Below are 12,786 nucleotides of genomic sequence, written 5' to 3' on the forward strand. Positions count from 1 at the left end.
GCGGCAGGAGATATTTCCTAGCAGTAAGATACAGTGCTCTCATTCCTTCAGTGAGTGTTGTGTGTTTGGAGACTTCACTGCTGGTGACAGTGAGGCATCTTCCAAGTGGCTACTTTGTCTTTTCAGAATCCAAAGATTTCATGTTTGTTTTAAAGGGTTTTGGCCACAGACCTCAACGTGGAGCGATTAGTGAATGAATTCTTTCAAATTAATATTCAACAGTTTGGAAAAGCAGAAAAATGAAAAGTTGCTATTTGATTCGTTCTCTATCATCTTAGCAAGATTGCTTTTAAAAATTTTTTTGTCCAAATCAGGAGATCCATGATCTCTTCGAAATTAGCATATCCTTTCCAAAGGGAACAGCGTTGTTGCATTTGACTGGTAAAATGCAGCAGCTTAGGAAGCACATCAGGAGGAGCGAAAACAAGGTGATCCATGGCCCTTCTGTTCCAGGCTAGAAATGCGCTGGTAAGGTCATTCCATGGCAGGGGAGGACTGAGACTGGGGATCAGATTTGGGTGACCTAAGTTCTTTCAGATGGCTTTGATCCATGCTGAGGGTAGTGGTGAGGGATCCCTTGGTATGAGTTTCATATTTTCATTTGGCTATGAACCCAAACACTTTATTTTAAGGAAGTAATGCCCAGCATGCAGACTGATCCTGTGTATGCTTTGCTTTCAGATGGTCCTACCACGACTTTTTCAATAGATATCGTGTTCTTATGAAAAAGAGAGACCTCTCTAAGAACGACAAGAAGCAGATCTGTCAGACCTTGTTGGAAGACCTCATTAAGGTGAGCTGAGACCAAATCTTTGGCAATGATTTTTACAGCATAGAAACTTACGGCTTTGATATGATCTGAATTGCTCTTCCTGCTCCTACTTGCTGCTCATGCAGGTGCTTCTTCAGCCTAGGCAGCCTGGGGCCTTTTCCAAAATGAGACTGCTCTCGCTACCTCCTTGAGAGACTAGCGTGACATGAGATCTCTTGACTGCAGTCAAGCTGAACATACTGTTTCAGTGCTGGTGAAGTCCAGAGTTTGCTATAGCTGGCTGTATATGAGCAAGTGGCCACGTTTAAAAAAAATTCGTCCCCCTAACTCCTCCTCCTGGTTTTGGCTAGGCATAGCTGGAGCCCATTTTAGAGGTCCAGTTTTAGACAACATCATGAACCTTAGTTAATCATTAAATGCGTCTTTGTACAAATGAGTAAGAGAAAAATACAATAAATGCCCTATCTTGATGCGTGGAAGACTTTTAATAGCCACGTATGTAGAAAAAGCGTCCCATAGATTTGGGCTTTCTTCCCTTAAGCAAATACGAAGTCTTTGCCACCTCTCCTCACAAAAACCTTATACTTAGACTCATGTGCATTATTTTTAAATTGCAAATGTGCACACAAAGGTTTCTTCCTGTTGTCTTGCTGTTGAGCAGCCCAGAATGTGCACAGCACCTTAGCCAGGTTTTGATTTTTGATCTCTGTTTTCCCTGTGGTTTTTTGAGGAATGTACTCAGTTGGGTTCCTCTCTGCAAAAGCCATTCTCCTGATGCACCAAGTGTTGCTCTTTGTTGCAGAGCCATTTGCAGTGCATGGCTGACTTTGCAGATGTAAGCCTTCATCTTCTGGCGAAATAAATGTTTTCTCAATGTCCTCTGATGTTGCATTGCTCTATTTAACTTAAAACAAAATACAAACAAACAAAACCAAAGCCCTCAAAACATTCAAAGTTTGTGTAAATATATGGAACTTAAGACTGAATCCTGGTGCTGCATTCCTCAATGGGTGTATAGACGTTCAAGTTGTTTGGAGTCTAATAATATCATCATCACCGAATTAAGAAGAGATGTGAGCTGAGCTGATAAATTTGATTCAAAGTGGGTTTTTTAATCTGTATCTACTGAGCAACATAGTCTGAAAAAAAATTGTTTGCCTTAATTAAATTTAGTTTCCTTTATGCTTTTGAAAAGGATCCAGACAAGTTCCAGTTTGGACGTACCAAGATCTTTTTCCGTGCAGGCCAGGTGGCATATCTGGAGAAACTGCGAGCAGATAAGTTCAGAGCTGCCACAATCATGATTCAGAAGACGGTGCGGGGTTGGCTGCAGAGGGTCAAGTACAAAAGGCTGAGACAAGCTGCAATCATCATCCAGCGCTACACGCGTGGGCACCTGGCGCGGAGGTGGGTCCTAGGAAGCCCTCCAAGGAAGGGCTAGCTGGGAGGTCAAGTGGAATAACACTTCTGGGCACTTGTGTTTTCAATCCGTTCCATCTTGTAGACCTTAAACTTTGGGGTTTCATAGGAGAAACATTGAAAATACTCTGCATGGGGCGTTGCCTTTTAGCCCCGTGAAGAAAGACCCATACTGTGCACGTAGGTACCACGGTGGTGAAAGTTTCTGTGCTAAAGTCAGGACTCATTCCTGGCCCCTCTCTACAGCTTTAGTTGGGGGCAAGAGATCAAAATTCTTTGTCTCAATTCGATTTTCTATCTGTACTCATTTAATTTCTAGGTGCTAGGCCAGGGTTAGAGCATAGGCAGCTAGGCTGTAATCAGATGACTAAAGTACTCTGAGATATTTAGGTGAAAGTGTTTCACAGAACTAGTATTTTCTGGGACTACCTCTTGCAAAAGGTGTTTGGGTCGACCAGTGAGCACTTTGCCAGTTGGTATGTACTCCTCTTCTGCAGAGACTGGATTTGTGCCCTCTTGGTATCCAAGGGAAGTTTTCAGGATTGATTTGCTGTATCCTTTGTCATGAGAAAAATCACTCCACACCACTGGCAATGGGGCTATTTACAGTACAGGGTAATAGAGCTCAATGTTTAACTCTGTGCAGGAACCTCAAGCTTCCCTCATGTTGGTGGCTTGCTGGGATTTCTGTAGATAATGCTGCACTGGAGAGTAGGCTGGTGGTAGCAGAAGTGGGGTGGGTGTGAGGGAGAAGTAAAGCAATGTAATAGCATCCCAACACACAGGTCACCTTGCATCTTGTGCCCCTTACCCATGTCAAAGGCTGCTGTTCTCCTGCGTTTAGCCAAGCTGGCTTCAGGCACTTCACCGACAGGAAAAAGGAGTAGATTTGGGTCCTTTCAGCTTTGTTTCCTTTCTTGTTTTCTGCTTAGAGAAGCTGTGGTGTGTTAGCTGTGTTGCTTGGTTTTGAGCAGCAATGTTCTCCCTGGCTCCGAGTTAGCATCTGCCCGTCAGAAGTGCAGCTACCTAATCTGCAGCTCGATTAACTCTGCTTGCACTTGGGCAACAGGATGCTCCAAGGCTCCTGCACAGTCACTCCTTCACTCCTGATTGTTGGATGAATGTTGCTTTCTACCAATTATTGAAGCAACCGAAGGTGAAGAACTTCTATGTTCCTTCCAAGGATTTCCTCTAAATCGTACTGTATTTTGGAAGAACATCAAAGATACTGACTGAATTTGTGGTTATTATTTGCTCGTGTGAAAGGGATTGGCCTTTTGGAGAATCCAGGGGTGAGAAGGTCTCAAATGAGCAAAGCTGGGCCCTTTTGTGACTTGTATTTAAAACTGAGCACAGAGATTTGTGAGATTTTTCATGTCCTCAGAAGTCCATGTACTTCTCTAGGCTCACGGCTGCAGGTCCCTCTCGGCAGTCTTGCAGCTCACTTGAAGACAAGGCAAAGGAGACCTGAGCAATAAGAGGAAGCTTAAGAAAAAGGGAGAGTCGGTGATTAACTTTATCGTCTCCGATGGGCTCTCCATGCACACCTACAGACTTGGACTCTGTATTTGACTTTGCATCAGCCACCCATCCCTCTAAGGAGGGGAGGAGAAATTCCTGGTGCTATCGAAGCGATGGGGTGTGAGCTAAAAGAGAGACTAGAAGCAGTTGTGCAGAAACCACCCCCTGCAGGGTTTCTTCAGCGTGATTTTTCACTTTACCTCTTTGTGCTAGTTTCATAGAGGTGTCATCTCAATAACTGCTTACTCCTCTTTTTGGAAACGGACTATCCCTTGTCCTCTTTAGTAGGCTCTGGTTCAGTGGGTCCTAATGAGGAACCGTTGGCCTTGACAAAGAGAATATCTAAACCGATCCAATTATGGCTCTTTTAGTTTTTATATGCTTTTCACAAAATAAAGAAGTGGATCAAATATCTATTTAATGCTTCATGCTGAGAGCAATAAATGAATCATAAATTCAGCAAAACAAGCTAATTATGAAATTAAATGGCAGTTTTATGGGCATTTATTAACTTGTGTAACAGCAAATTGAACATGAATTCGGTTGGAGAATGGGAGCAACATGTCACGGAGTTGACCACATCCCTCATTATTTACTCCCTGTGAATTGCCTGGGGCTCTGCTCATGAATGTTGCCAAACCAGTGCACACTGGTTTAAATGTCAAATCAATTTGCTGCCGTTTTCACTGAGTCAGTAGATACCCAATGCGACGCTTGCTTTTTATAGTTGGGGAAGTGATGGAGCCAACCTGGGAGTTGATTGCCTTAAGTACATAAGGCAGAGAGCTCAAACCAAAGAAAAAGCTGGAAAATACTTGTTTTGAGTGCTGTTTCGGAATAACGAGGTGTGTTGATTTCTGGTTCCAGTGCTCCTGGGTGCCATGGACACTGATTGCATACATGTTCCCATTATTCTGCTGAAACATGCTATCAGCTGCTCTTTTCTTAGCCCTACTGCTAGGATGGTCTTTCTTCAATACAGTCAAGCTACTTTTGGTCAAAAGGGTTTTCTCTCTGTCTGGTTTAAAACTTATTACAACAGAAAGAAGGGGAGTTTAGTTTTACTGCTAACCTTTTTCCTGCACTTTGCAGACTTGCTGAGCACCTGAGGAGGACGAGAGCTGCCATCACCTTCCAGAAGCAGTATCGAATGCTGCGGATCTTCCGAGCTTTCCAGAGGGTCCGCAACGCAACCATCACCATTCAGGCTTTTGCTCGGGGCATGTTTGTCAGGAGGATTTACCGCAAGGTATGACTCCACAGAGTGTCTTTGCATTAGAAAAGAGTAGGAAGAGCCTTTATATTTACCTCCGCTGGCCTAGCACGACGACGTAGTTATTGTGGCTATTTTGATGTTTTACGAAGCCGACTGCCTCTGGTGTTTCTGGAGAGCACACGGTGACGGTGAGCGGTGCCATTTAAAGCTGCGCAAGCAAAAATGATTTTGGCAGCAGCACCTCAGCAGAGCAACTAAATGAAATTAGTCATTCAGATGCCAGGAGGCATTGTGGAAATCTGGAAATGTCAGTTGAACTAACCTACACTCTGCAAAAACCTCCCTGGCAAACTGAATTTGTGTCTGAGCCGTGCTGCGGATGCCATTTCCAGTATGGTAGGAAAACCAGTAGGGTCTGTCATGGAGGACATCAAGTCATTTATTGATATAACTAAGTCTTTAATTAGTTCTCTCCATCAGCTTTCTGTGTTAAACCAGGAGCTGAAAGCAAGGAAATAAAGGTATGATGACAGCAAGTGATACAGTGAGAAATCATCTGTCAGGAAACTGAAAACAACTTTGGAGAATCTTCTGTCCACTCCTCAGATCCAGCCTTACTTTGGTAGTGACCTAAATTTATGCCTAATTGTCGTCATGGGGATGCTTGAATAAGTCAGAGGTACGATTAGCCAGGAGGGGAGGGCCTGCTCCTGGAGATGATGGAGGTTACCTGGACACCCGGTGACCCACCAGAGAGATCAGGGATGTCCTCTGAAACAGGGGAGCTGGCTGCTGGTGATCAGGAATTTGTGCTGCCACTGCTTTTTCAGGATCTATTTTTTAAATCAGAAGCCTCTGCAGGGGAGGCAGCTGGTCCAGCATTTAAACTGTCTGAGATTGACGGCAACCTGAAATCTTAACAAGGTGTAGAAGTTGGCAGAAGGTGATGCCTCTCCAATCGGAAGATCCTTAATCTCTGGAGCACCTGAGGTGTTGGGTATGGGTGCCGGTTCAAGTGCATGCTCAGAAGCAGGGCTGCAGGTGATGCTCCATGGGGTCAGGGTATGCCCAGTGCCCGCCAAGACTTTGCTGTAAGGCTGGAATAGGTCCCAAAAGCAATGCAGTAGGATTTCTTCTAGCCCTTTGGGCACCCCTAGCTTTCTCCATCTGTAAGAGTGCCAGGGCTGGAGACTCATGTCAGAGTAACTCCTAGTGCATCCTAAATTCACACAATCCCTTTATTCTGAATTAAAATTTGCAAGTGCAAAGAAAACCTTAGGGTGAACAAAAGATTTGTAAGAGAAGCTGATACGGTTCCTTTTCTGATACAACTTATCCCAGACTAATAACAGCGAAGTGTCTTGTAATCTTTAAATTCTCCTGCTCTTTCTTTCCTCATAATACTGCAGCGTAGATCAACATAAGAAAGTTATTAGCAACATGCTGGTTGTATCTCTAAAATGTGAGCCTTCAGTTTTAGAGGAAGGAATTGTATTGCCACCTACTGAAAAGATTTTTGGGGAGAAATTCTATGCAAAAATGCCAGAAGTTTCATAAAACCAGATATGAGTTTCTACAAATTGAATCATGCAAGAGAACTGTCTGCAGACTGTAGTGAAAGGACTCCAGGGTTTTATTTGCAAGTTATCCACACGGTAAGAAATCCCACCAGGACAGGATTTATCTGCAGTATAAATTATCATAATGCAGGGGTGGAACACATTAAAAAAAAATCTGCAAACTGTTCTGGTGTGAGCTATATCTGATGCTGAAGGGACAGTAAGTTTATTGCTAAGTGTTTGTGTGTTAATGGTTATTAATTCCGCTAGCTATGGATCTTGCGGATCTGGGTACTATTCCAAGGTGGTCCATGAAGTCTCACTTGAGCCCAGATGCCCCCTGTCCCTATCGAATCCTCTAGTGACCAGCCAGGATCATATCCCCTCACTTCACTGGCCAAGCAGGTCTTGACTCTTTTTGAGAGCGCAGCATGGCTCCTAGGAGAGGACTGGATGTGCCCTGCCTGCACCAGTTGAGTGCAATGACTGGAGAAACCCCTCAGGAGGAGGGGATTGAAGTGCCCCTTCCTGTCTATGAAAGAGGATGCGAAATAACAGCCCCTCTCTCCAGCCATCACCCCCTGCGCCTACCAGGACACGCCTGCTTGCAGGAGAAGCCCTTTCAAAGGCAGATTGGGAAGTGTTGAGTGCCATGTTGCATCCAAACCAGCGCTGCTGCTGCTACCTTTGCAGGTGACTTTTCTCCCTTGATTGTCCCATTTCTCATGTTTTGTAGATCCTTGCGGAGCACAAAGCCACCATTCTCCAGCAGTATGCCCGTGGCTGGCTGGCCCGCACTCGCTTCCGCCGGCTCAGGGGTGCCACCATCGTCCTGCAGTGCTACTACCGGCGCATGAAGGCCAGGCAGGAGCTGAAGGCGCTGAAGATCGAAGCCCGCTCAGCGCAGCATCTGAAGAAGCTCAACATTGGCATGGAGAACAAGGTGGTCCAGCTTCAAAGGAGGATCGATGAGCAGGTATGACCTGAGCAGTGCTGAGACAAGTGTGGTCCTGCTTCTTCTTTGCCTCTCTTGTGCTGTGCTTTCTGAGAAGGCTTTTATCTTCCCATGACACCTAGGAAGGATGTCGTGGTGGTGGCAGCCTTCTGCTATTGCTGGCCAGATACTTGTAAGGGGGGGACACCACCATGGGAGTGCAGATGCACTTGGATCTTGGGTCTCCACCTCGCTGTCTGAAGAGCTTGCTCAGTAAGCTACAAAAGCTGCACTGTAATTATTATGAGAACTGCCCAGAAGGACTCAGAGGAGGAGGATAAAACTGGGCAATTTTGAAAGTTTTTGCCCTGAAAACCCAAGCCAGCTCCACGTGAGATCCCTATGTCAAACAGGCGTTGGCCATTACACTTTCTGCTTTGCAAGCACTGAGGATGCAGACAGTCTGCCACAGTCTGTTGTACTGAACCATATGTCTTGTGAGTCGCATTACCTGGAAGATAAAAGGTAAATTGGGTAGATAGTCACTTTGCAAAGTAGTTTGAGCATGTTTGTGTTATCAGATGTAACAACTGCTTGGAAATAAGATCCGTGGGGAGGGGTGAGATGGTGCGATGTGAGTGATAGATGCCGGTGTGGATGGCTGGATGGTCTTACTGTGACTACATGATCACAGAGAGGTCTTCATCTAATCCCACTTGTCGTTAATGAGCTACAGAATAATAGTTTGATGACACACTTAGGAGGAGGGTTTTCTTACCCACTAACATGAGTGTTGAAGTTACTGTGATAAATACCCTCTGTGTTTCTTCCAGTGCTGCACAAGGACTTCAGGGATGAGTACAAGAAATGCTGAGTAGGGCCCAGTTGTGTCCGCTAATATTAATGGAGAAATTCACATCCACCTGTACCCTTAAAATGCCCTTTTACAGGCAGGAGAAACAGTCTCCGTAAGTCAGGATACCTGCTTATTTGCAGTACCAGTTATTAGTAATTGCAGTTTATCATTCTGGCTGTTGTCAGGAACCCTTATACATCACACACGGTTTCCTCGCTGCCTTAAATCTCTCCCATCCCTGCGTGACACGAGAGGTCCTGCGGTGAAGAAGATGAGAAATGACTCTGCGTTGGCTCGGATACTGCAGAGTCAAGACACCCGGGGACTGGCATTACTGCTGGCCACTTTCATTGCTGTATTAATTGGCTGCAAAGCGTGCACCGCAGTAGAGTCTGGCTTGTAAACCGTGGTGTTTAATTTTAAAATGCCTGCTTTGCATACTTAGATTGTGCAGACAAACTGTAGCTTAGGAACGGAAAAACTTGGGCATAAGGTTTTCTGTGTATCTGTGTATCAGAAACACGTTTGATGTGACCCTTCATATTTGGTGGAATTAATTAGGACAAGTCATTTTGGGTCCACATATTTGGGCTGAACTCGCGCAATGAGAGTGAACGTCTCTGCTGGGTCTGCTGAGCTGCTGGACTTGACAATGGAGCAGCAGTATTAATTTTTTGTTTCTTTTTTCCCCCAATTCCTTGCTGTTTACTGCTAGGAAAAGTGTGGGAGTGGAACAATAAAGAAAAAAACCACCTTTGGTTAATACAGGCTTTCCTGTCGTGGGCTGTGAAAGCAGCAGAAAGGTCTCCTTTAGGGAAGAAGACATGGAGAACTTCTAAGTAGGCAGAAATAATGGGTTGGAGCTTGTCTTGACCTCCCTCGGTCTCTCTGCAGACCGTTTTGGAGGAGTTGCTTTGATGCTTTCTGTGTAACTTTTGCAGGGAAGAATCGCTGCTCTGTGTTACTCATGGTGGTATGTCCAGTGAGCTAATTTTAACCGTCATTCCAGGGCTGACAGGTTTCCCTGGGATGCTTTGGATGTGCTAATGAGCTCCGTTCCAGTGGACTTCCTTTTCAGTGCACTGGATTTTTTTCTGGCAGCAGTGGGTTTGTTACATCATATTTTCCCTGAAGTATCTTGATTTCAGTCCTGGCTGATCTATAAACGTGACCTTTTAAAATGCCAATTAACTTTAAAAAAAAAAAATATTGCAGGTAACTTAGAGAGCCGCAGTTGTATCATTTTCTGACTAGTCGTGGAAAAAAAATGTTTCTATTTCTGCTACTTCAGCTCATGCATGAACAGAGAGATGCAATACTCCGTGTGCCCCTGAGGAAGAAAAGATTTCTCTTTGAAAAAGATTTCTTTTCTTTGAAAACATTAAAAGCTATTATTGTACGTCAGCCTCAGCTCACACGTTCTAGCATCCGTAACTGGGCCGATTTAATTCAGTTTCCGAATCAGATGATCATTGCACACGAGAAAGTTTTATATCTATTTTGCTGCAAAATATCCGCACTGGTCCACTTTTTTCTATCCACTTGGACCATTTTATCTTTTTTTTTTTGTTCTTTTTCAGTGGAGTGAGGTTTTTAATGTGTCTATTTTAGCTGCCTGAGACACCTTTAAGGCTGTTAACTAATTTGGTGTTATGTGTTCATGCAGCCAATATATAGACGCACAGTGAGCTCCCCAGACTGTCTCTGCAAGCGGCAGTATCTCTGTGAGCATTTATTGTGAATAAAACTAGTTTGGGTAACAGTAGTGATGATGTTGTTGTGTCTGCCATTGGTAGCAAAAGAAAAGCTGGATTAGTTCATGGAGCCTGGGTTGAAACCAGGACTGTCACAGCTCTGCTGGGCTGGATAAGGATTTAAAATAAAGCAGATTCAAGTTAACAAGGTGTGTCGCGTGATCTCCGATTGTGGTGGGGACCAGCCATTTCAGTAAAAGCTCTCTCATGTCTCTAGTAGCTAATAAATGCAGAGGAATGCTTTTTTTTGTTATCTTGTGTCTGGATTGAAGTCTCAGTTGGCTGGTATGTAAAATAATATACATAAACCTTGGGCCACAAAGCCATGAAACGTTGTGTGTTGGAGAATGAGCAGAGACTGAGGGAAGCAGCAGAGATTTGTGAACCGGAGTGATGATTGCCATTCTCTGCAAAGCTTTTCAATCCGAATGGATCTCTGTGGAAATGGCTCTGGTCATGCAGAAATGCCAATTCCTTAATATCACAGAAACGCTGACTTTTGATATTCACTAATAATTAATGAAAGGGGAGCAAAGGAAAAGATGTTGATGTCCCTCGTTTACTTGATTTTCCATTTGAGATGTGTCTTAACCTTGCTGTAGAGCGGTGAGACTGCAGCGAGAGGGCTGCTTTGGGAGGTCACCTAGGGCTGAAGGACAGGGGCCAAAAGGATGATCGGAGCGATGGTAGAAGAAATGATCCTATGAGCCACACTGGGAATCTAAAAGAGACTAATCCAAAGTATGGGTATGAGGGATCAGTATCCACCAGCTCGCTGTGCATTTGTACAGGGGTCTAGAAGGACCTGTGTAGACCTAGAAGACTTCTTTAATGGGCGGTTGCTTTCTTTTCTAGGCTGTAAAGTTCTTTGAAAACTAACTCTGTTGTGCAGGACCTAATGGGAGCCTCTGACTCTTACAGAGGTAGATCATGCTTTATCGCATTCAAATTTTTGTTCTTGCTTATTTGACTTGGTGAACATCTTGAAAGAGGAGGAAGTTGCATCTTGGGATCTGTGACTTTGCACCTTTACAGCTTATCCTGGCCAGTCAACAACTGTATGTTCAGGACATTGAATTTTTAAAATGATACACTTCTGGCTTCTTCGCCTCAAGCTTTTCTTAGCGTCCACATGAACTAAAAACTTCTGGGTGAAAGGAGCAGTTTCTCATGAGCTGGTGTGACTCTGCTGCTGACTAAAGCTCGGAGAGACAGCAAAAGGCTAAGTTGCAGATTACCAATACACACTTCCATCTGGGCTGGACAATGATCTCTTCCTGAATGTTTCCCAGCAAGATCAGGAAAGGCCAGAACTGATATTTCTGATACTTACATGAAATATCCACCAAAGTCCCATTTAAGAAAGGAAAGCCTTTCAGGTCTGTCATACAGTGATATGAGCCCGGAGCTTCAAAGCTGTATTGAAAGTTTTCAAAAGGGAAACTTTAAAAATCAGGCTACATTTTTAATTTCAAAATGGTTCTTTTGCTCTCATGATTACCTACCTAATGTTAGCAAAGCTGTGTGGTAGGCTCTTTAGTGAAGCTCTTGGTCTGTCGTGAATTCACTGTCATTTCTGGGGCTGGCTAATAATGATGATGTTTTATTGGTCACAGTGTAGTTCCCATTGACTTTGATTTGAACTACAAAAATCAAATGAGGCTGCTGAATTTTCAGGTCTCAAAACTTGGGAGCAAATCATTGCTAAGTGCTTTAGAAGAGAAAATCTGAGTAAATAAAAAGATGATTGAGCTGGCACATGACTTAAAGCTGGGGTTTAGGGAGCTCTTTGTGCTCAAGGCTGTAATTATGCTACAGTGCATTGTCGCCCCAGGTTCCTGCAGGCATAGGAGTCAGGAATAAAAGGATAAACTGCAAAACCAATATTACAGAAAAAAAATATGGCAAACCAATTGCATTAAGCAACATTGTTTGGAAGCTGTAGTAAAAATGTAGGTTTTTTGTTTTGGTTGTCAGTGCTACCAAGCGTTGTTTGCCTTTCCTTCAAGTGTAACATCAGATTAACAAATGCTTGTATAATCATTACCAAAATATTATTGAACTTTTGTCACAGTTTTGAAATGGTTTTTAGCTTTGTGAGCTTTATTAGCATATGCATGGAAATGTTCGTTATCGGAAGCCTGTTGCCCATCATGCTCAAGGATTTTTGACAGTTACTTTTGTAGTGCATCAGTGCATGCACTGATCTTGCTTATGGTCTTCCTTTCTTCTTTTTGGGCTGTTGGCTGCAGAACAAGGAATACAAACTTCTGAATGAGCAGCTCTCTACACTCACATCTGCCCACTCCTCCGAGGTGGAAAAGTTGAAGAAGGAACTGGTGCAATATCAGCAGAGCCACCGGGGTGATGGCAACCAGCTTGTCAGCTTGCAAGAAGAGTTAGAGCACCTCCGACTGGAGCTTGAAAAAGCTCATGGTGAGAGGAAGGTTGTGGAAGACAGCTATGTTAAGGAGAAAGACCTGCTGAGAAAGGTATGTGTATTTGTCGCATCTCATGTGGTCATGCTGGTGGTGAAAGCTTGCTCTTCACAAGTCTGAAGGGGAAAGACTTAATTTATCATAGAATCACAGAATCATACAATGGTTTGGGTTGGAAGGGACCTTTCAAGGCCATCTAGTCCAACCCCCCTGCAGTGAGCAGGGACATCTGCAACCAGAGCAGGTTGCTCAGAGCCCCGTCCAGCCTGAGCTGGGATGTTTCCAGGGATGGGGCATCTACCACCTCTCTGGGCAAC

General features: G+C 44.1%; 1 protein-coding gene across 1 annotated transcript in view; it reads left to right on the plus strand.

Moving 5' to 3' along the window:
• Positions 1–12,786, plus strand: part of LOC309415260 (unconventional myosin-Vb-like) — a gene marked incomplete at its 3' end in the record, with an annotated part of 151,344 nt that overhangs the window by 100,497 nt on the left and 38,061 nt on the right. The window contains exons 18-22 of the mRNA XM_082012727.1: positions 682–793; positions 1,968–2,179; positions 4,805–4,961; positions 7,224–7,463; positions 12,284–12,523. Of these exons, the coding sequence (XP_081868853.1) occupies positions 682–793; positions 1,968–2,179; positions 4,805–4,961; positions 7,224–7,463; positions 12,284–12,523 (961 nt within the window). The remainder of the gene's footprint in view (positions 1–681; positions 794–1,967; positions 2,180–4,804; positions 4,962–7,223; positions 7,464–12,283; positions 12,524–12,786) is intronic.

This window comes from Phaethon aethereus (assembly GCF_964289735.1).
Source record: "Phaethon aethereus genome assembly, chromosome: W".
NCBI classification, from domain to species: Eukaryota; Metazoa; Chordata; class Aves; order Phaethontiformes; family Phaethontidae; genus Phaethon; species Phaethon aethereus.